The sequence below is a fragment of the Coregonus clupeaformis genome, chromosome 34 (assembly GCF_020615455.1).
Source record: "Coregonus clupeaformis isolate EN_2021a chromosome 34, ASM2061545v1, whole genome shotgun sequence".
Taxonomy (NCBI): domain Eukaryota; kingdom Metazoa; phylum Chordata; class Actinopteri; order Salmoniformes; family Salmonidae; genus Coregonus; species Coregonus clupeaformis.
Genome location: NC_059225.1, coordinates 11902184 through 11926715, shown reverse-complemented (window position 1 = coordinate 11926715; position 24532 = coordinate 11902184). Strand labels below are relative to the sequence as shown.

Genomic DNA, 24532 nt, shown 5'->3' with positions numbered 1-24532 from the left:
TAGGGTTAGGGTTAGGGCTTCTCCAAGTCGTTAGGGTTAGGGTTAGGGTTAGGGCTTCTCCAAGTCGTTAGGGTTAGGGGTTAGGGTTAGGGTTAGGGCTAGGGTTAGGGCTAGGGCTAGGGTTAGGGTTAGGGTTAGGGCTTCTCCAAGTCGTTAGGGTTAGGGTTAGGGTTGGGGTTAGGTACAGGGTTAGGGTTAGGGTTAGGGGTTAGGGTTAGGGTTAGGGCTTCTCCAAGTCGTTAGGGTTAGGGTTAGGGTTAGGGGTTAGGGTTAGGGCTAGGGTTAGGGTTAGGGTTAGGGCTTCTCCAAGTCGTTAGGGTTAGGGTTAGGGTTAGGGTTAGGTACAGGGTTAGGGTTAGGGTTAGGTACAGGGTTAGGGTTAGGGCTTCTGACCATGTCTTAATCATTGTTAAGAAGAGGTTTGGTCCAAATCAGACTTTAGGTACTATAGTTATTTAATATTACAGTGAGGGAAAAAAGTATTTGATCCCCTGCTGATTTTGTACGTTTGCCCACTGACAAAGACATGATCAGTCTATCATTTTAATGCTAGGTTAATTTGAACAGTGAGAGACAGAATAACAACAACAAAATCCAGAAAAACGCATGTCAGAAATGTTATAAATTGATTTGCATTTTAATGAGGGAAATAAGTATTTGACCCCTCTGCAAAACATGACTTAGTACTTGGTGGCAAAACCCTTGTTGGCAATCACAGAGGTCAAACGTTTCTTGTAGTTGGCCACCAGGTTTGCACACATCTCAGGAGGGATTTTGTTCCACTCCTCTTTGCAGATCTTCTCCAAGTCATTAAGGTTTCGAGGCTGACGTTTGGCAACTCGAACCTTCAGCTCCCTCCACAGATTTTCTATGGGATTAAGGTCTGGAGACTGGCTAGGCCACTCCAGGACCTTAATGTGCTTCTTCTTGAGCCACTCCTTTGTTGCCTTGGCCGTGTGTTTTGGGTCATTGTCATGCTGGAATATAGATCCACGACCCATTTTCAATGCCCTGGCTGAGGGAAGGAGGTTCTCACCCAAGATTTGACGGTACATGGCCCCGTCCATCGTCCCTTTGATGCGGTGAAGTTGTCCTGTCCCCTTAGCAGAAAAACACCCACAAAGCATAATGTTTCCACCTCCATGTTTGACGGTGGGGATGGTGTTCTTGGGGTCATAGGCAGCATTCCTCCTCCTCCAAACACGGCGAGTTGAGTTGATGCCAAAGAGCTCGATTTTGGTCTCATCTGACCACAACACTTTCACCCAGTTCTCCTCTGAATCATTCAGATGTCCGGGCCTGTATATGTGCTTTCTTGAGCAGGGGGACCTTGCGGACACTGCAGGATTTCAGTCCTTCACGGCGTAGTGTGTTTCCAATTTGTTTTCTTGGTGACTATGGTCCCAGCTGCCTTGAGATCATTGACAAGATCTTCCCATGTAGTTCTGGGCTGATTCCTCACCGTTCTCATGATCATTGCAACTCCACGAGGTGAGATCTTGCATGGAGCTCCAGGCCGAGGGAGATTGACAGTTCTTTTGTGTTTCTTCCATTTGCGAATAATCACACCAACTGTTGTCACCTTCTCACCAAGCTGCTTGGCGATGGTCTTGTAGCCCATTCAAGCCTTGTGTAGGTCTACAATCTTGTCCCTGACATCCTTGGAGAGCTCTTTGGTCTTGGCCATGGTGGAGAGTTTGGAATCTGATTGATTGACTGCTTCTGTGGACAGGTGTCTTTTATACAGGTAACAAGCTGAGATTAGAAGCACTCCCTTTAAGAGTTTCCTCCTAATCTCAGCTCGTTACCTGTATAAAAGACACCTGGGAGCCAGAAATATTTCTGATTGAGAGGGGGTCAAATACTTATTGCAAATCAATTTATAAAATTTTTGACATGCGTTTTTCTGGATTATTTTGTTGTTTTTCTGTCTCTCACTGTTCAAATAAACCTACCATTAAAATGATAGACTGATCATTTCTTTGTCAGTGGGCAAACGTACAAAATCAGCAGGGGATCAAATACTTTTTTCCCTCACTGTATATGAATCCTATAAACTGAAATGGCCAATTTGGGTGCAATCAATTAGCTTAATTTCTCAAAGTGTAATTCATCTTTCAAGAAAATAATGTTTCAGAAATGCTCATCGTATCTGCTTCTAACTACAGAAACAATCTGAGATGGTGGCTGTCAAACCTCTTTCTTCTGCTTTGTTAGGTGGAATGACCCATATATAACTCAATGTTCTGTCGCTCTCCGTCTCCCTGACCCATATGTAACTCAATGTTCTGTCGCTCTCCGTCTCCCTGACCCATATATAACTCAATGTTCTGTCGCTCTCCGTCTCCCTGACCCATATGTAACTCAATGTTCTGTCGCTCTCCGTCTCCCTGACCCATATGTAACTCAATGTTCTGTCGCTCTCCGTCTCCCTGACCCATATATAACTCAATGTTCTGTCGCTCTCTGTCTCACTGACCCATATATAACTCAATGTTCTGTCGCTCTCCGTCTCCCTGACCCATATATAACTTAATGTTCTGTCGCTCTCCGTCTCCCTGACCCATATGTAACTCAATGTTCTGTCGCTCTCTGTCTCCCTGACCCATATATAACTCAATGTTCTGTCGCTCTCCGTCTCCCTGACCCATATGTAACTCAATGTTCTGTCGCTCTCTGTCTCCCTGACCCATATATAACTCAATGTTCTGTCGCTCTCCGTCTCCCTGACCCATATATAACTCAATGTTCTGTCGCTCTCCGTCTCCCTGTGGTCTCCCTGTCTGTCTCCCTGTCTGTCTGTCTGTCTGTCTGTCTGTCTGTCTGTCTGTCTGTCTGTCTGTGTCTGTCTGTCTGTCTGTCAGGACACTACTCCAGACGAGCTGTTGAGTTGTGTGATGACAGCGGTCCTGGTAGATGTGGGACTGTCACCTGAGAGACTGGGGGACGTGTGTGTGGGTGAGTAATCAGTAGCTAGCTACCCCATAGAAGACCCCTATGATAAGGGTTTGTTACTCATGTGTAATGTACTTTAGCTGTAATGTTTTCTGCCCTCCAGGTAATGTCCTGCAGCCTGGGGCAGGTGCTCTCATGGCCAGAGTGGCTCACTTCCTCAGGTGAGTCTGCCGTACTGTTAGATATGACTCACAGGTATATAGAATGGCACTGAATGGTTTTAACCAGGAACGCATGTCTTTCCCAGTGGGTTCCCAGAGACTGTCCCTGTCTATACCGTCAACAGGATGTGTTCCTCTGGACTACAGGCTCTGCTCAACATCGCAGGTAATAATCCCACAGATTCCAGTGTTAATGTGTAGGCCTATGGAACTAGAAGAACGCCTCAGCACTCCATTCCAGTGTTAATGTGTAGGCCTATGGAACTAGAAGAACGCCTCAGCACTCCATTCCAGTGTTAATGTGTAGGCCTATGGAACTAGAAGAACGCCTCAGCACTCCATTCCAGTGTTAGTGTGTAGGCCTATGGAACTAGAAGAACTCCTCAGCACTCCATTCCAGTGTTAGTGTGTAGGCCTATGGAACTAGAAGAACTCCTCAGCACTCCATTCCAGTGTTAGTGTGTAGGCCTATGGAACTAGAAGAACTCCTCAGCACTCCATTACAGTGTTAGTGTGTAGGCCGATGGAACTAGAAGAACGCCTCAGCACTCCATTCCAGTGTTAGTGTGTAGGCCTATGGAACTAGAAGAACGCCTCAGCACTCCATTCCAGTGTTAGTGTGTAGGCCGATGGAACTAGAAGAACGCCTCAGCACTCCATCTTTATCAACTATCACACAACCATGATAGAGTTGATTTTGTTAACATGTGTTCTCTCTATGTTCCAGGAGCCATCAGGAGTGGGTCATATGACATGGGTCTTGCCTGTGGGTTAGTATAGTCTCCTGTTTTAACCTTGTATGCCTTAAGAATGGATCATATTTCACTATTAATATACAGTATAGAACATGAACCTATAACCTGCCGACACAGTCCCGGTTCCTAAACATCTACAGCTACGTTGTGTTGTCCCCAGAGTGGAGAGCATGTCTCTGCGTGATGCTGGGGAACCAGGTGATGTGAGCCCCAGACTGATGGACTATGAGAAGGCTAGAGACTGTGTTATACCTATGGGGTAAGGTTGTGCATAACCATTTTATATGGACTTTATTACTCAGTGAATTATGGATTTGCATCTACAAATCTACCGGCAATGTCGTTGACAAAGGCTGATTAGAAAGTTTCACAGAGAATTTGAAATGTAGGTTGGGTATTGCTAGTTTGCAACAACGTATCCAGATAATGCTAGGTCAGTGTGTTATTCCCCTGTTCCTCTGGACACATTACAGTAACAGTTATAATATATACTGAACAAAAATATAAACGCAACATGTAAAGTGTTGGTCCCATGTTTCATGAGCTGAAATAAAAGATCCCAGAAATGTTTCAAACGCACAAAAAGCTTATTTCTCTCAAAGTTTGTGCACAAATTTGTTTACATCCCTGTTAGTGAGCATTTCTCCTTTGCCAAGATAATCCATCCACCTGACAGGTGTGGCATATCAAGAAGCTGATTAAACAGCATGATCAATACACAGGTGCACCTTGTGCTGGGGACAATAAAAGGCCACTCAAATTTTGAGGCAGTGTGCAATTGGCATGCTGACTGAAGGAATGTCCACCAGAGCTGTTGCCAGAGAATTTAATGTTAATTTCTCTACCATTAGCCGCCTCCAACGTCGTTTTAGAAAATCTGGCAGTACATCCAACCAGCCACACAACCTCAGACCACGTGTAACCACGCCAGCCCAAGACCTCCACATCTGGGATCGTCTGAGACCAGCCAACCGGACAGGTGATGAAACTGTGGGTTTGCACAACCGAAGAATTTCTGCACAAACTGTCAGAAACCGTCTCAGGGAAGCTCATCTGCGTGCTTGTCGTCCTCACCAGGGTCTTGACCAGTGGCGGCTGGCCGATAGAGGGCGCTAGGGCGCCGCCCTTAAATAAAATTATTTTAAAAAATAAAAAAATAAAAAATAATAATAATAATAATAATAAAAACATCAGTATGTCAATATTTGTGTGTTTGAAATATGGAATGCACACAGTAATATGTGTAAGATATGATAGAAAATCATATTCGCAACCTTTCCTCTGCCTGTCAAACGCCTCGTCAGCTCTGGGCGATACAGAAAGTGCCCCGAGGAGGCGGGTCTACGTAGCAGTTAAGCCAATTGCTAATTTAAGATATGAATGTATGACATAAAATGTAGTCAATAAGCGATCTTAAATCGAATCCAAGGAGGGCGATTATTTTACCGCCCCAAGCTCGCCCCTGATAAAATAAGGACCGGGGGTCCAGTGACGCCATTTTTACTAGACAACAATGGCGAACGCAAACGTTACTCCTCCAAGACCCAACCCTAACTCGGTGAAATCTCTCCTCCAAGATCCGTTTGAGAGAGAACTTTGTCAGAGAAAGTTCGGGTGAAAGAGCTGGGCCCAGATCAACCTGACCTCTCAATCAGACAGCAGGCTAGCGAGAAAGGGAAGCAGTATATGCGTGGCTTCTCCCGTAGCTGGTACACCAGGAAGGCTTGGCTAGCTGGGTGCACTGATGCTAATGCTTTATTTTGCTTTTCCGTGCTTGCTTTTAAAACGACGGGGTCAGATTCAGCATGGACAGGTACCGGAGTGAGGGATATGAAGCACCTGTCAGAGAAGGTAAAGAAACATGAGAACACCAGGGCACACATGGACAACTCTGTAAAGCTAGCTGTATTAGGAAGGGTGAACATTGCTACGCAGCTGGATGACGGCCACAGGATTGCGGTGAGAAACACAATGAGGAGGTGGATAAAAACAGGCACATTCTATCCAAAATTATCGATTGTGTGAAGTTCTGTGGGGCTTTTTGAGTTGGCCTTGCGTGGGCACGAGGAGACTGACTCCTCAGACAACCCCGGCATTTTCCGGGGCTTAGTGGATTTTGTTGCCTCCCTCGACAGTGTGCTGGAGGAGCACCTGAAGACAGCTACCGTTTTTAAGGGCACGTCAAAGACGATACAGAACGAGCTGTTGGACTGTATGCTGTCAATGCTTAAGGATTACATCCTGGAGGAAGTAAAGAGTGCTGATTTTATCGCCATTCAAGCTGACGAGACGACTGACGTTTCCACCCACTGCCAGTTGGTGCTTGTGTGAGTGATTATCATAGAGCCGTCACAATTATATTTGTTTTAGTATTTTAAAAGGAAAGAGAAGACACAATCAGACGTTGATAATAATGCAGGAAAGTACTACACAGTTTGTAATAATTATTCAGGTGTCCACCAGGTCAATTTCTAGAAGAGGCCTAGTTGTTATTGAATATTAACTTTATTGCTAAGTGAACAGCAGAACAAAATTATGTTGCATCCCTCTCACAAATGTAATAGAAAAAGGCTTTAAAACGTAATAACATCAGTTAATTATGTACATCACAGGTTAAAAGCAGTTACTAGACATAGTTTGTGTGTATATACACACTGTCTGTCTGTCTGTCTGTCTGTCTGTCTGTCTGTCTGTCTGTCTATATATATATATATATAAGTCACTGGTTGTGTGTTGAGGGGGAATTACAGTGAGTTAAGAAGTCTGATTGCAAGTTATCAAATTAAACTTTATTTTTTGGACCCAGGGCCTCAATTCCCTCTTTGTGTGGGGACAGCGCATCTGACGAGCAGCAACAGCCCATCAAGCGACGGAGGATGCTGGGACCAGGAGAACAACAGAGGTTGGCTATAGAGGTAAGTTGTGATGTAATTGTCAGTGTTTCCCACCTAGAACTTTTTTCAGGCCTGGTAGTATGTAGCCAAAACCCTGAACAATCAGCACCTTGGTAATCATATACTTGAGTTGGACATAGGCATGTGTCAGTCAGGATCACTTGCATCAAAATAGCTTAATTGCAAATTAAAGCTGATGATGTATCTTTTACAGGTATGTGATACCATCCTGAGTCATGCCAAAGAGAGGTTCTCCCTTCACCCAGCACCTCATCAGCGCAACACTATTGCACGGAGAGTTGTTCCCACAACACAGTGTGAAGTTCCCCGATACAGCGCTTGAAACAACCGTGGAGGCGTACCCCATGTTGAACAAGGCCAAGCTCAAAACCAAACTGTCCCTCATCTATGAGAACAGTGAGTTCAAGGCTTGTAGTGGTGCAGTGCCCCTGTACCAGTTCTTCATGGAGAACAACCTTCAGAGCACTTTCACAGAGACTGCCAGCCTCCTCAAGATCCTCATCACCACACCCATGACAACTGCTGAGTCAGAAAGGTGCTTCTCTACACTGAAAAGGATCAAGACCTTCCTGAGAAACAGCATGACACAGGATCGCCTGAACGCTCTGGCCATGCTCTCCATGGAGAAGAAACTTGTCAGGGACATTCCTGACTTTAATCAAAGGGTCATTGAGAGGTTTGCCACTCAGAAGGACAGACGGGCAAAATTCCTGTACAAATAAGATGACAGACACACACACACAGAGCAGCTCTGGCCACATGTTTCTTTGTATATAGTTGACCTTAGCATAAAAAATCCAGTTATATATGGTACTCTAGAAAGTCTTAATAGTGTCTTTGCTAATATTACTGTATATATGTTGTTTTGTATCAATTAATTGTTGCAGTTCTGGAGCACATTAACAATTAGTCACATTTAGTATGATCATAAAATACTGTATGCTATTCTTCCAGTCAAAGGTTTGAGTTCATCCACTTGATATCCATTTCTATATTATACATCCTTTCATACAGTGTAAGATTTCCTATAAACTTTATAATAATTTCATGTTATTGTCCACTTTCCACTCTGTTCTGACAGCATGCCTGTTGCGTTGCCTGTTTACTACCAATGGTGAAAAGTTCACTTTAAATGCAAATGAAAGGCTTGGGTTTGTGTAATATGTTTTTGTGTAAGAATGCCTCAACTTTTTAATATTGGCATTAAATAATTACTGAATGTTTCACTGAGCACTGCTGTCCTGCAGTTTGTGTTAAAATATATCGCGATGGTTACAGGAAAAAAAAAGTATGGCACAGCCCCACCGAGAATATTTTTCACCAGCCGCCACTGGTCTTGACCTGACTGCTGTTCGGTGTTGTAACCACTTCTGTGGGCAAATGCTCACCTTCGATGGCCACTGGCACGATGGAGAAGTGTACTCTTCACAATGAATTTATTTCAATTGACTGATTTCCTTATATGAACTGTAACTCAGTAAAATCCTTTAAATTGTCGCATGTTGCGTTTATATTTTTGTTCAGTGTGGAATGTTTTCCTGTTCCTCTGAACACATTACATACACACACACGATAACATACGCATTATACACACACGTACACATGGATATTGTACTGTAGATATGTGGTATTGGTGGAGTAGGGGCCTGAGGGCACACAGTGTGTTGTGAAATTTGTAAATGCCTTAAAATTGCCTTAATGTTGCTGGACCCCAGGAAGAGTAGCTGCTGCCTTGACAGGAACTAATGGGGATCCATAATAAACCCCAGGAAGAGTAGCTGCTGCCTTGGCAGGAACTAATGGAGATCCATAATAAACCCCAGGAAGAGTAGCTGCTGCCTTGGCAGGAACTAATGGGGATCCATAATAAACCCCAGGAAGAGTAGCTGCTGCCTTGACAGGAACTAATGGAGATCCATAATAAACCCCAGGAAGAGTAGCTGCTGCCTTGGCAGGAACTAATGGGGATCCATAATAAACCCCAGGAAGAGTAGCTGCTGCCTTGGCAGGAACTAATGGGGATCCATAATAAACCCCAGGAAGAGTAGCTGCTGCCTTGGCAGGAACTAATGGGGATCCATAATAAACCCCAGGAAGAGTAGCAGCTGCCTTGACAGGAACTAATGGGGATCCATAATAAACCCCAGGAAGAGTAGCTGCTGCCTTGGCAGGAACTAATGGAGATCCATAATAAACCCCAGGAAGAGTAGCTGCTGCCTTGGCAGGAACTAATGGAGATCCATAATAAACCCCAGGAAGAGTAGCTGCTGCCTTGGCAGGAACTAATGGAGATCCATAATAAACCCCAGGAAGAGTAGCTGCTGCCTTGGTAGGAACTAATGGGGATCCATAATAAACCCCAGGAAGAGTAGCTGCTGCCTTGGCAGGAACTAATGGGGATCCATAATAAACCCCAGGAAGAGTAGCTGCTGCCTTGGCAGGAACTAATGGATCCATAATGAATACAAATTCAAATAAAAATTGCATTAGCAACAGTTAGAATATATAATGTTTTTCTGACCTTGGCCCCATGCAGCATTCATTCTACTGACTCCGATTAGTCTCACAGTGGAACACATATACGTCTCTGTGTGGGACTGACTGCAGTGGTGGGATGTCGTCTGTGTTGATAATGTTCCTTCATATGATAATCTGTGTGTTTTGGCGGCAGCATCACCTCAGAGAACGTGGCAGAGAGGTTCGGTATCTCCAGAGAGAAGCAGGATGCATTTGCCTTCAGCTCTCAGCAGAAGTAAGCTGTTATCACATACATTTACATTTACATTTTAGTCATTTAGCAGACGCTCTTATCCAGTGCGACTTACAGTTAGTGAGTGCATACATTATTTTTTTATTTTTCACACTGGCCCCCCGTGGGAATTGAACCCACAACCCTGGCGTTGCAAACGCCATGCTCTACCAACTGAGCTACATCCCTCCCCATACCCTGGACGACGCTGGGCCAATTGTGCACCGCCCCATGGGTCTCCCGGTCGCGGCCGGCTACGACAGAGCCTGGATTCGAACCAGGATCTCTAGTGGCACAGCGATGCAGTGCCTTAGACCACTGCCTTAGACCAGGGCCTTAGACCACTGCCTTAGACCACTGCCTTAGACCAGGGCCTTAGACCACTGCCTTAGACCACTGCCTTAGACCAGGGCCTTAGACCACTGCCTTAGACCACTGCCTTAGACCACTGCCTTAGACCAGGGCCTTAGACCACTGCCTTAGACCACTGCCTTAGACCAGGGCCTTAGACCACTGCCTTAGACCACTGCCTTAGACCACTGCCTTAGACCAGGGCCTTAGACCACTGCCTTAGACCACTGCCTTAGACCACTGCCTTAGACCAGGGCCTTAGACCACTGCCTTAGACCAGGGCCTTAGACCACTGCCTTAGACCACTGCCTTAGACCAGGGCCTTAGACCACTGCCTTAGACCACTGCCTTAGACCAGGGCCTTAGACCACTGCACCACTCGGGAGGATATACATGTATGGTGTGTCCCAAATGGCACCCTATATAGTACACTCCTTTAGACAGAGCCCTATAGTGGGTTATATGGGTTAGTAGTGATCCCAAATGGCACCCTATATAGTACACTCCTTTAGACAGAGCCCTATAGTGGGTTATATGGGTTAGTAGTGATCCCAAATGGCACCCTATATAGTACACTCCTTTAGACAGAGCCCTATAGTGGGTTATATGGGTTAGTAGTGCACTCCTTTAGACAGAGCCCTATAGTGGGTTATATGGGTTAGTAGTGCACTCCTTTAGACAGAGCCCTATAGTGGGTTATATGGGTTAGTAGTGATCCCAAATGGCACCCTATATAGTACACTCCTTTAGACAGAGCCCTATAGTGGGTTATATGGGTTAGTAGTGATCCCAAATGGCACCCTATATAGTACACTCCTTTAGACAGAGCCCTATAGTGGGTTATATGGGTTAGTAGTGCACTCCTTTAGACAGAGCCCTATAGTGGGTTATATGGGTTAGTAGTACACTCCTTTAGACCAGAGCCCTATAGTGGGTTATATGGGTTAGTAGTGCACTCCTTTAGACAGAGCCCTATAGTGGGTTATATGGGTTAGTAGTGATCCCAAATGGCACCCTATATAGTACACTCCTTTAGACAGAGCCCTATAGTGGGTTATATGGGTTAGTAGTGATCCCAAATGGCACCCTATATAGTACACTCCTTTAGACAGAGCCCTATAGTGGGTTATATGGGTTAGTAGTGATCCCAAATGGCACCCTATATAGTACACTCCTTTAGACAGAGCCCTATAGTGGGTTATATGGGTTAGTAGTGATCCCAAATGGCACCCTATATAGTACACTCCTTTAGACAGAGCCCTATAGTGGGTTATATGGGTTAGTAGTACACTCCTTTAGACAGAGCCCTATAGTGGGTTATATGGGTTAGTAGTGATCCCAAATGGCACCCTATATAGTGCACTCCTTTAGACAGAGCCCTATAGTGGGTTATATGGGTTAGTAGTGATCCCAAATGGCACCCTATATAGTACACTCCTTTAGACAGAGCCCTATAGTGGGTTATATGGGTTAGTAGTGCACTCCTTTAGACCAGAGCCCTATAGTGGGTTATATGGGTTAGTAGTGCACTCCTTTAGACCAGAGCCCTATAGTGGGTTATATGGGTTAGTAGTGATCCCAAATGGCACCCTATATAGTACACTCCTTTAGACAGAGCCCTATAGTGGGTTATATGGGTTAGTAGTGATCCCAAATGGCACCCTATATAGTACACTCCTTTAGACAGAGCCCTATAGTGGGTTATATGGGTTAGTAGTGATCCCAAATGGCACCCTATATAGTACACTCCTTTAGACAGAGCCCTATAGTGGGTTATATGGGTTAGTAGTACACTCCTTTAGACCAGAGCCCTATAGTGGGTTATATGGGTTAGTAGTACACTCCTTTAGACAGAGCCCTATAGTGGGTTATATGGGTTAGTAGTACACTCCTTTAGACCAGAGCCCTATAGTGGGTTATATGGGTTAGTAGTACACTCCTTTAGACCAGAGCCCTATAGTGGGTTATATGGGTTAGTAGTGCACTCCTTTAGACAGAGCCCTATAGTGGGTTATATGGGTTAGTAGTGATCCCAAATGGCACCCTATATAGTACACTCCTTTAGACAGAGCCCTATAGTGGGTTATATGGGTTAGTAGTACACTCCTTTAGACAGAGCCCTATAGTGGGTTATATGGGTTAGTAGTGATCCCAAATGGCACCCTATATAGTACACTCCTTTAGACAGAGCCCTATAGTGGGTTATATGGGTTAGTAGTGCACTCCTTTAGACAGAGCCCTATAGTGGGTTATATGGGTTAGTAGTGATCCCAAATGGCACCCTATATAGTACACTCCTTTAGACAGAGCCCTATAGTGGGTTATATGGGTTAGTAGTACACTCCTTTAGACAGAGCCCTATAGTGGGTTATATGGGTTAGTAGTGATCCCAAATGGCACCCTATATAGTACACTCCTTTAGACAGAGCCCTATAGTGGGTTATATGGGTTAGTAGTGATCCCAAATGGCACCTTATATAGTGCACTCCTTTAGACAGAGCCCTATAGTGGGTTATATGGGTTAGTAGTGATCCCAAATGGCACCCTATATAGTACACCCTTTAGACAGAGCCCTATAGTGGGTTATATGGGTTAGTAGTGATCCCAAATGGCACCCTATATAGTACACTCCTTTAGACAGAGCCCTATAGTGGGTTATATGGGTTAGTAGTACACTCCTTTAGACAGAGCCCTATAGTGGGTTATATGGGTTAGTAGTGATCCCAAATGGCACCCTATATAGTACACTCCTTTAGACAGAGCCCTATAGTGGGTTATATGGGTTAGTAGTGATCCCAAATGGCACCCTATATAGTACACTCCTTTAGACAGAGCCCTATAGTGGGTTATATGGGTTAGTAGTGATCCCAAATGGCACCCTATATAGTACACTCCTTTAGACAGAGCCCTATAGTGGGTTATATGGGTTAGTAGTGATCCCAAATGGCACCCTATATAGTACACTCCTTTAGACAGAGCCCTATAGTGGGTTATATGGGTTAGTAGTGCACTCCTTTAGACAGAGCCCTATAGTGGGTTATATGGGTTAGTAGTGCACTCCTTTAGACAGAGCCCTATAGTGGGTTATATGGGTTAGTAGTGATCCCAAATGGCACCCTATATAGTACACTCCTTTAGACAGAGCCCTATAGTGGGTTATATGGGTTAGTAGTGCACTCCTTTAGACAGAGCCCTATAGTGGGTTATATGGGTTAGTTGTGATCCCAAATGGCACCCTATATAGTACACTCCTTTAGACAGAGCCCTATAGTGGGTTATATGGGTTAGTAGTGATCCCAAATGGCACCCTATATAGTACACTCCTTTAGACAGAGCCCTATAGTGGGTTATATGGGTTAGTAGTGATCCCAAATGGCACCCTATATAGTACACTCCTTTAGACAGAGCCCTATAGTGGGTTATATGGGTTAGTAGTGATCCCAAATGGCACCCTATATAGTACACTCCTTTAGACAGAGCCCTATAGTGGGTTATATGGGTTAGTAGTGATCCCAAATGGCACCCTATATAGTACACTCCTTTAGACAGAGCCCTATAGTGGGTTATATGGGTTAGTAGTGATCCCAAATGGCACCCTATATAGTGCACTCCTTTAGACAGAGCCCTATAGTGGGTTATATGGGTTAGTAGTACACTCCTTTAGACAGAGCCCTATAGTGGATTATATGGGTTAGTAGTGATCCCAAATGGCACCCTATATAGTACACTCCTTTAGACAGAGCCCTATAGTGGGTTATATGGGTTAGTAGTACACTCCTTTAGACAGAGCCCTATAGTGGGTTATATGGGTTAGTAGTGATCCCAAATGGCACCCTATATAGTACACTCCTTTAGACAGAGCCCTATAGTGGGTTATATGGGTTAGTAGTGCACTCCTTTAGACCAGAGCCCTATAGTGGGTTATATGGGTTAGTAGTACACTCCTTTAGACAGAGCCCTATAGTGGGTTATATGGGTTAGTAGTACACTCCTTTAGACAGAGCCCTATAGTGGGTTATATGGGTTAGTAGTGATCCCAAATGGCACCCTATATAGTACACTCCTTTAGACAGAGCCCTATAGTGGGTTATATGGGTTAGTAGTGATCCCAAATGGCACCCTATATAGTACACTCCTTTAGACAGAGCCCTATAGTGGGTTATATGGGTTAGTAGTGATCCCAAATGGCACCCTATATAGTACACTCCTTTAGACAGAGCCCTATAGTGGGTTATATGGGTTAGTAGTGCACTCCTTTAGACAGAGCCCTATAGTGGGTTATATGGGTTAGTAGTGCACTCCTTTAGACCAGAGCCCTATAGTGGGTTATATGGGTTAGTAGTACACTCCTTTAGACAGAGCCCTATAGTGGGTTATATGGGTTAGTAGTGATCCCAAATGGCACCCTATATAGTACACTCCTTTAGACAGAGCCCTATAGTGGGTTATATGGGTTAGTAGTACACTCCTTTAGACAGAGCCCTATAGTGGGTTATATGGGTTAGTAGTGATCCCAAATGGCACCCTATATAGTACACTCCTTTAGACAGAGCCCTATAGTGGGTTATATGGGTTAGTAGTGATCCCAAATGGCACCCTATATAGTGCACTCCTTTAGACAGAGCCCTATAGTGGGTTATATGGGTTAGTAGTGATCCCAAATGGCACCCTATATAGTACACTCCTTTAGACAGAGCCCTATAGTGGGTTATATGGGTTAGTAGTGATCCCAAATGGCACCCTATATAGTACACTCCTTTAGACAGAGCCCTATAGTGGGTTATATGGGTTAGTAGTACACTCCTTTAGACAGAGCCCTATAGTGGGTTATATGGGTTAGTAGTGATCCCAAATGGCACCCTATATAGTACACTCCTTTAGACAGAGCCCTATAGTGGGTTATATGGGTTAGTAGTGATCCCAAATGGCACCCTATATAGTACACTCCTTTAGACAGAGCCCTATAGTGGGTTATATGGGTTAGTAGTACACTCCTTTAGACAGAGCCCTATAGTGGGTTATATGGGTTAGTAGTGATCCCAAATGGCACCCTATATAGTACACTCCTTTAGACAGAGCCCTATAGTGGGTTATATGGGTTAGTAGTGATCCCAAATGGCACCCTATATAGTACACTCCTTTAGACAGAGCCCTATAGTGGGTTATATGGGTTAGTAGTGCACTCCTTTAGACCAGAGCCCTATAGTGGGTTATATGGGTTAGTAGTGCACTCCTTTAGACAGAGCCCTATAGTGGGTTATATGGGTTAGTAGTGATCCCAAATGGCACCCTATATAGTACACTCCTTTAGACAGAGCCCTATAGTGGGTTATATGGGTTAGTAGTGCACTCCTTTAGACCAGAGCCCTATAGTGGGTTATATGGGTTAGTAGTGCACTCCTTTAGACAGAGCCCTATAGTGGGTTATATGGGTTAGTAGTGCACTCCTTTAGACCAGAGCCCTATAGTGGGTTATATGGGTTAGTAGTGATCCCAAATGGCACCCTATATAGTACACTCCTTTAGACAGAGCCCTATAGTGGGTTATATGGGTTAGTAGTGATCCCAAATGGCACCCTATATAGTACACTCCTTTAGACAGAGCCCTATAGTGGGTTATATGGGTTAGTAGTGATCCCAAATGGCACCCTATATAGTACACTCCTTTAGACAGAGCCCTATAGTGGGTTATATGGGTTAGTAGTACACTCCTTTAGACAGAGCCCTATAGTGGGTTATATGGGTTAGTAGTACACTCCTTTAGACAGAGCCCTATAGTGGGTTATATGGGTTAGTAGTGCACTCCTTTAGACAGAGCCCTATAGTGGGTTATATGGGTTAGTAGTGATCCCAAATGGCACCCTATATAGTACACTCCTTTAGACAGAGCCCTATAGTGGGTTATATGGGTTAGTAGTACACTCCTTTAGACAGAGCCCTATAGTGGGTTATATGGGTTAGTAGTACACTCCTTTAGACAGAGCCCTATAGTGGGTTATATGGGTTAGTAGTGCACTCCTTTAGACAGAGCCCTATAGTGGGTTATATGGGTTAGTAGTGCACTCCTTTAGACCAGAGCCCTATAGTGGGTTATATGGGTTAGTAGTACACTCCTTTAGACAGAGCCCTATAGTGGGTTATATGGGTTAGTAGTGATCCCAAATGGCACCCTATATAGTACACTCCTTTAGACAGAGCCCTATAGTGGGTTATATGGGTTAGTAGTGATCCCAAATGGCACCCTATATAGTACACTCCTTTAGACAGAGCCCTATAGTGGGTTATATGGGTTAGTAGTACACTCCTTTAGACAGAGCCCTATAGTGGGTTATATGGGTTAGTAGTGATCCCAAATGGCACCCTATATAGTACACTCCTTTAGACAGAGCCCTATAGTGGGTTATATGGGTTAGTAGTGCACTCCTTTAGACAGAGCCCTATAGTGGGTTATATGGGTTAGTAGTGATCCCAAATGGCACCCTATATAGTACACTCCTTTAGACAGAGCCCTATAGTGGGTTATATGGGTTAGTAGTACACTCCTTTAGACCAGAGCCCTATAGTGGGTTATATGGGTTAGTAGTACACTCCTTTAGACCAGAGCCCTATAGTGGGTTATATGGGTTAGTAGTACACTCCTTTAGACCAGAGCCCTATAGTGGGTTATATGGGTTAGTAGTACACTCCTTTAGACAGAGCCCTATAGTGGGTTATATGGGTTAGTAGTGATCCCAAATGGCACCCTATATAGTACACTCCTTTAGACAGAGCCCTATAGTGGGTTATATGGGTTAGTAGTGATCCCAAATGGCACCCTATATAGTGCACTCCTTTAGACAGAGCCCTATAGTGGGTTATATGGGTTAGTAGTGATCCCAAAGGGCACCCTATATAGTACACTCCTTTAGACAGAGCCCTATAGTGGGTTATATGGGTTAGTAGTGCACTCCCTTTAGACAGAGCCCTATAGTGGGTTATATGGGTTAGTAGTGATCCCAAATGGCACCCTATATAGTACACTCCTTTAGACAGAGCCCTATAGTGGGTTATATGGGTTAGTAGTGCACTCCTTTAGACAGAGCCCTATAGTGGGTTATATGGGTTAGTAGTGATCCCAAATGGCACCCTATATAGTACACTCCTTTAGACAGAGCCCTATAGTGGGTTATATGGGTTAGTAGTGCACTCCCTTTAGACAGAGCCCTATAGTGGGTTATATGGGTTAGTAGTACACTCCTTTAGACCAGAGCCCTATAGTGGGTTATATGGGTTAGTAGTACACTCCTTTAGACAGAGCCCTATAGTGGGTTATATGGGTTAGTAGTGCACTCCTTTAGACAGAGCCCTATAGTGGGTTATATGGGTTAGTAGTACACTCCTTTAGACCAGAGCCCTATAGTGGGTTATATGGGTTAGTAGTGATCCCAAATGGCACCCTATATAGTACACTCCTTTAGACAGAGCCCTATAATGGGTTATATGGGTTAGTAGTGCACTCCTTTAGACAGAGCCCTATAGTGGGTTATATGGGTTAGTAGTACACTCCTTTAGACCAGAGCCCTATAGTGGGTTATATGGGTTAGTAGTACACTCCTTTAGACCAGAGCCCTATAGTGGGTTATATGGGTTAGTAGTACACTCCTTTAGACAGAGCCCTATAGTGGGTTATATGGGTTAGTAGTGATCCCAAATGGCACCCTATATAGTACACTCCTTTAGACAGAGCCCTATAGTGGGTTATATGGGTTAGTAGTGATCCCAAATGGCACCCTATATAGTACACTCCTTTAGACAGAGCCCTATAGTGGGTTATATGGGTTAGTAGTACACTCCTTTAGACAGAGCCCTATAGTGGGTTATATGGGTTAGTAGTGATCCCAAATGGCACCCTATATAGTGCACTCCTTTAGACAGAGCCCTATAGTGGGTTATATGGGTTAGTAGTGCACTCCTTTAGACAGAGCCCTATAGTGGGTTATATGGGTTAGTAGTACACTCCTTTAGACCAGAGCCCTATAGTGGGTTATATGGGTTAGTAGTACACTCCTTTAGACCAGAGCCCTATAGTGGGTTATATGGGTTAGTAGTACACTCCTTTAGACAGAGCCCTATAGTGGGTTATATGGGTTAGTAGTACACTCCTTTAGACAGAGCCCTATAGTGGGTTATATGGGTTAGTAGTGATCCCAAATGGCACCCTATATAGTACACTCCTTTAGACAGAGCCCTATAGTGGGTTATATGGGTTAGTAGTGATCCCAAATGGCACCCTATATAGTGCACTCCTTTAGACAGAGCCCTATAGTGGGTTATATGGGTTAGTAGTGATCCCAAATGGCACCCTATATAGTACACTCCTTTAGACAGAGCCCTATAGTGGGTTATATGGGTTAGTAGTGCACTCCTTTAGACAGAGCCCTATAGTGGGTTATATGGGTTAGTAGTGCACTCCTTTAGACAGAGCCCTATAGTGGGTTATATGGGTTAGTAGTACACTCCTTTAGACCAGAGCCCTATAGTGGGTTATATGGGTTAGTAGTACACTCCTTTAGACCAGAGCCCTATAGTGGGTTATATGGGTTAGTAGTACACTCCTTTAGACAGAGCCCTATAGTGGGTTATATGGGTTAGTAGTGATCCCAAATGGCACCCTATATAGTACACTCCTTTAGACAGAGCCCTATAGTGGGTTATATGGGTTAGTAGTGATCCCAAATGGCACCCTATATAGTGCACTCCTTTAGACAGAGCCCTATAGTGGGTTATATGGGTTAGTAGTGATCCCAAATGGCACCCTATATAGTACACTCCTTTAGACAGAGCCCTATAGTGGGTTATATGGGTTAGTAGTGCACTCCTTTAGACAGAGCCCTATAGTGGGTTATATGGGTTAGTAGTGATCCCAAATGGCACCCTATATAGTACACTCCTTTAGACAGAGCCCTATAGTGGGTTATATGGGTTAGTAGTGCACTCCTTTAGACATAGCCCTATAGTGGGTTATATGGGTTAGTAGTACACTCCCTTTAGACAGAGCCCTATAGTGGGTTATATGGGTTAGTAGTGCACTCCTTTAGACAGAGCCCTATAGTGGGTTATATGGGTTAGTAGTACACTCCTTTAGACCAGAGCCCTATAGTGGGTTATATGGGTTAGTAGTACACTCCTTTAGACCAGAGCCCTATAGTGGGTTATATGGGTTAGTAGTACACTCCTTTAGACAGAGCCCTATAGTGGGTTATATGGGTTAGTAGTGATCCCAAATGGCACCCTATATAGTACACTCCTTTAGACAGAGCCCTATAGTGGGTTATATGGGTTAGTAGTGATCCCAAATGGCACCCTATATAGTACACTCCTTTAGACAGAGCCCTATAGTGGGTTATATGGGTTAGTAGTGCACTCCTTTAGACAGAGCCCTATAGTGGGTTATATGGGTTAGTAGTGATCCCAAATGGCACCCTATATAGTACACTCCTTTAGACAGAGCCCTATAGTGGGTTATATGGGTTAGTAGTGCACTCCTTTAGACAGAGCCCTATAGTGGGTTATATGGGTTAGTAGTGATCCCAAATGGCACCCTATATAGTACACTCCTTTAGACAGAGCCCTATAGTGGGTTATATGGGTTAGTAGTGCACTCCTTTAGACAGAGCCCTATAGTGGGTTATATGGGTTAGTAGTACACTCCTTTAGACCAGAGCCCTATAGTGGGTTATATGGGTTAGTAGTACACTCCTTTAGACAGAGCCCTATAGTGGGTTATATGGGTTAGTAGTGCACTCCTTTAGACAGAGCCCTATAGTGGGTTATATGGGTTAGTAGTACACTCCTTTAGACCAGAGCCCTATAGTGGGTTATATGGGTTAGTAGTGATCCCAAATGGCACCCTATATAGTACACTCCTTTAGACAGAGCCCTATAATGGGTTATATGGGTTAGTAGTGCACTCCTTTAGACAGAGCCCTATAGTGGGTTATATGGGTTAGTAGTACACTCCTTTAGACCAGAGCCCTATAGTGGGTTATATGGGTTAGTAGTACACTCCTTTAGACCAGAGCCCTATAGTGGGTTATATGGGTTAGTAGTACACTCCTTTAGACAGAGCCCTATAGTGGGTTATATAGGTTAGTAGTGATCCCAAATGGCACCCTATATAGTACACTCCTTTAGACAGAGCCCTATAGTGGGTTATATGGGTTAGTAGTGATCCCAAATGGCACCCTATATAGTACACTCCTTTAGACAGAGCCCTATAGTGGGTTATATGGGTTAGTAGTACACTCCTTTAGACAGAGCCCTATAGTGGGTTATATGGGTTAGTAGTGATCCCAAATGGCACCCTATATAGTGCACTCCTTTAGACAGAGCCCTATAGTGGGTTATATGGGTTAGTAGTGCACTCCTTTAGACAGAGCCCTATAGTGGGTTATATGGGTTAGTAGTACACTCCTTTAGACCAGAGCCCTATAGTGGGTTATATGGGTTAGTAGTACACTCCTTTAGACCAGAGCCCTATAGTGGGTTATATGGGTTAGTAGTACACTCCTTTAGACAGAGCCCTATAGTGGGTTATATGGGTTAGTAGTACACTCCTTTAGACAGAGCCCTATAGTGGGTTATATGGGTTAGTAGTGATCCCAAATGGCACCCTATATAGTACACTCCTTTAGACAGAGCCCTATAGTGGGTTATATGGGTTAGTAGTGATCCCAAATGGCACCCTATATAGTGCACTCCTTTAGACAGAGCCCTATAGTGGGTTATATGGGTTAGTAGTGATCCCAAATGGCACCCTATATAGTACACTCCTTTAGACAGAGCCCTATAGTGGGTTATATGGGTTAGTAGTGCACTCCTTTAGACAGAGCCCTATAGTGGGTTATATGGGTTAGTAGTGCACTCCTTTAGACAGAGCCCTATAGTGGGTTATATGGGTTAGTAGTACACTCCTTTAGACCAGAGCCCTATAGTGGGTTATATGGGTTAGTAGTACACTCCTTTAGACCAGAGCCCTATAGTGGGTTATATGGGTTAGTAGTACACTCCTTTAGACAGAGCCCTATAGTGGGTTATATGGGTTAGTAGTGATCCCAAATGGCACCATATATAGTACACTCCTTTAGACAGAGCCCTATAGTGGGTTATATGGGTTAGTAGTGATCCCAAATGGCACCCTATATAGTGCACTCCTTTAGACAGAGCCCTATAGTGGGTTATATGGGTTAGTAGTGATCCCAAATGGCACCCTATATAGTACACTCCTTTAGACAGAGCCCTATAGTGGGTTATATGGGTTAGTAGTGCACTCCTTTAGACAGAGCCCTATAGTGGGTTATATGGGTTAGTAGTGATCCCAAATGGCACCCTATATAGTACACTCCTTTAGACAGAGCCCTATAGTGGGTTATATGGGTTAGTAGTGCACTCCTTTAGACAGAGCCCTATAGTGGGTTATATGGGTTAGTAGTACACTCCTTTAGACAGAGCCCTATAGTGGGTTATATGGGTTAGTAGTGCACTCCTTTAGACAGAGCCCTATAGTGGGTTATATGGGTTAGTAGTACACTCCTTTAGACCAGAGCCCTATAGTGGGTTATATGGGTTAGTAGTACACTCCTTTAGACCAGAGCCCTATAGTGGGTTATATGGGTTAGTAGTACACTCCTTTAGACAGAGCCCTATAGTGGGTTATATGGGTTAGTAGTGATCCCAAATGGCACCCTATATAGTACACTCCTTTAGACAGAGCCCTATAGTGGGTTATATGGGTTAGTAGTGATCCCAAATGGCACCCTATATAGTACACTCCTTTAGACAGAGCCCTATAGTGGGTTATATGGGTTAGTAGTACACTCCTTTAGACAGAGCCCTATAGTGGGTTATATGGGTTAGTAGTGATCCCAAATGGCACCCTATATAGTGCACTCCTTTAGACAGAGCCCTATAGTGGGTTATATGGGTTAGTAGTGCACTCCTTTAGACAGAGCCCTATAGTGGGTTATATGGGTTAGTAGTGCACTCCTTTAGACCAGAGCCCTATAGTGGGTTATATGGGTTAGTAGTGCACTCCTTTAGACAGAGCCCTATAGTGGGTTATATGGGTTAGTAGTACACTCCTTTAGACAGAGCCCTATAGTGGGTTATATGGGTTAGTAGTGATCCCAAATGGCACCCTATATAGTACACTCCTTTAGACAGAGCCCTATAGTGGGTTATATGGGTTAGTAGTACACTCCTTTAGACAGAGCCCTATAGTGGGTTATATGGGTTAGTAGTGATCCCAAATGGCACCCTATATAGTACACTCCTTTAGACAGAGCCCTATAGTGGGTTATATGGGTTAGTAGTGATCCCAAATGGCACCCTATATAGTGCACTCCTTTAGACAGAGCCCTATAGTGGGTTATATGGGTTAGTAGTGATCCCAAATGGCACCCTATATAGTACACTCCTTTAGACAGAGCCCTATAGTGGGTTATATGGGTTAGTAGTGATCCCAAATGGCACCCTATATAGTACACTCCTTTAGACAGAGCCCTATAGTGGGTTATATGGGTTAGTAGTACACTCCTTTAGACAGAGCCCTATAGTGGGTTATATGGGTTAGTAGTGATCCCAAATGGCACCCTATATAGTACACTCCTTTAGACAGAGCCCTATAGTGGGTTATATGGGTTAGTAGTGATCCCAAATGGCACCCTATATAGTACACTCCTTTAGACAGAGCCCTATAGTGGGTTATATGGGTTAGTAGTACACTCCTTTAGACAGAGCCCTATAGTGGGTTATATGGGTTAGTAGTGATCCCAAATGGCACCCTATATAGTACACTCCTTTAGACAGAGCCCTATAGTGGGTTATATGGGTTAGTAGTGATCCCAAATGGCACCCTATAGTACACTCCTTTAGACAGAGCCCTATAGTGGGTTGGTTAGTAGTGCTTTAGACCAGAGCCCTATAGTGGGTTAGAGTATGGGTTAGTAGTGTTACTCCTTTAGACCAGAGCCCTATGTAGGGTTATATGGTTAGTAGTGATCCTAAATGGCACCCTATGTACACTTTAGACAGAGCCCTATAGTGGGTTATATGGGTTAGTAGTACACTCCTTTAGACAGAGCCCTATAGTGGGTTATATGGGTTAGTAGTGATCCCAAATGGCACCCTATATAGTACACTCCTTTAGACAGAGCCCTATAGTGGGTTATATGGGTTAGTAGTGATCCCAAATGGCACCCTATATAGTACACTCCTTTAGACAGAGCCCTATAGTGGGTTATATGGGTTAGTAGTGCACTCCTTTAGACCAGAGCCCTATAGTGGGTTATATGGGTTAGTAGTGCACTCCTTTAGACAGAGCCCTATAGTGGGTTATATGGGTTAGTAGTGCACTCCTTTAGACCAGAGCCCTATAGTGGGTTATATGGGTTAGTAGTGATCCCAAATGGCACCCTATATAGTACACTCCTTTAGACAGAGCCCTATAGTGGGTTATATGGGTTAGTAGTGATCCCAAATGGCACCCTATATAGTACACTCCTTTAGACAGAGCCCTATAGTGGGTTATATGGGTTAGTAGTACACTCCTTTAGACAGAGCCCTATAGTGGGTTATATGGGTTAGTAGTGATCCCAAATGGCACCCTATATAGTACACTCCTTTAGACAGAGCCCTATAGTGGGTTATATGGGTTAGTAGTGATCCCAAATGGCACCCTATATAGTACACTCCTTTAGACAGAGCCCTATAGTGGGTTATATGGGTTAGTAGTACACTCCTTTAGACAGAGCCCTATAGTGGGTTATATGGGTTAGTAGTACACTCCTTTAGACAGAGCCCTATAGTGGGTTATATGGGTTAGTAGTGCACTCCTTTAGACAGAGCCCTATAGTAGGTTATATGGGTTAGTAGTGATCCCAAATGGCACCCTATATAGTACACTCCTTTAGACAGAGCCCTATAGTGGGTTATATGGGTTAGTAGTACACTCCTTTAGACAGAGCCCTATAGTGGGTTATATGGGTTAGTAGTGATCCCAAATGGCACCCTATATAGTACACTCCTTTAGACAGAGCCCTATAGTGGGTTATATGGGTTAGTAGTGCACTCCTTTAGACAGAGCCCTATAGTGGGTTATATGGGTTAGTAGTGCACTCCTTTTAGACAGAGCCCTATAGTGGGTTATATGGGTTAGTAGTACACTCCTTTAGACCAGAGCCCTATAGTGGGTTATATGGGTTAGTAGTACACTCCTTTAGACCAGAGCCCTATAGTGGGTTATATGGGTTAGTAGTACACTCCTTTAGACAGAGCCCTATAGTGGGTTATATGGGTTAGTAGTGATCCCAAATGGCACCCTATATAGTACACTCCTTTAGACAGAGCCCTATAGTGGGTTATATGGGTTAGTAGTGATCCCAAATGTCACCCTATATAGTGCACTCCTTTAGACAGAGCCCTATAGTGGGTTATATGGGTTAGTAGTGATCCCAAATGGCACCCTATATAGTACACTCCTTTAGACAGAGCCCTATAGTGGGTTATATGGGTTAGTAGTGCACTCCTTTAGACAGAGCCCTATAGTGGGTTATATGGGTTAGTAGTGATCCCAAATGGCACCCTATATAGTACACTCCTTTAGACAGA

At 44.2% G+C, this 24532-nt stretch overlaps 1 protein-coding gene across 1 annotated transcript in view; it reads left to right on the top strand.

Moving 5' to 3' along the window:
- acaa1 (acetyl-CoA acyltransferase 1) overlaps positions 1 to 24532 on the top strand; it is a 55052-nt gene that overhangs the window by 9640 nt on the left and 20880 nt on the right. Inside the window, exons 2-7 of the mRNA XM_041861425.2 lie at positions 2865 to 2958; positions 3059 to 3116; positions 3203 to 3282; positions 3844 to 3886; positions 4032 to 4130; positions 9458 to 9538. Of these exons, the coding sequence (XP_041717359.1) occupies positions 2865 to 2958; positions 3059 to 3116; positions 3203 to 3282; positions 3844 to 3886; positions 4032 to 4130; positions 9458 to 9538 (455 nt within the window). The remainder of the gene's footprint in view (positions 1 to 2864; positions 2959 to 3058; positions 3117 to 3202; positions 3283 to 3843; positions 3887 to 4031; positions 4131 to 9457; positions 9539 to 24532) is intronic.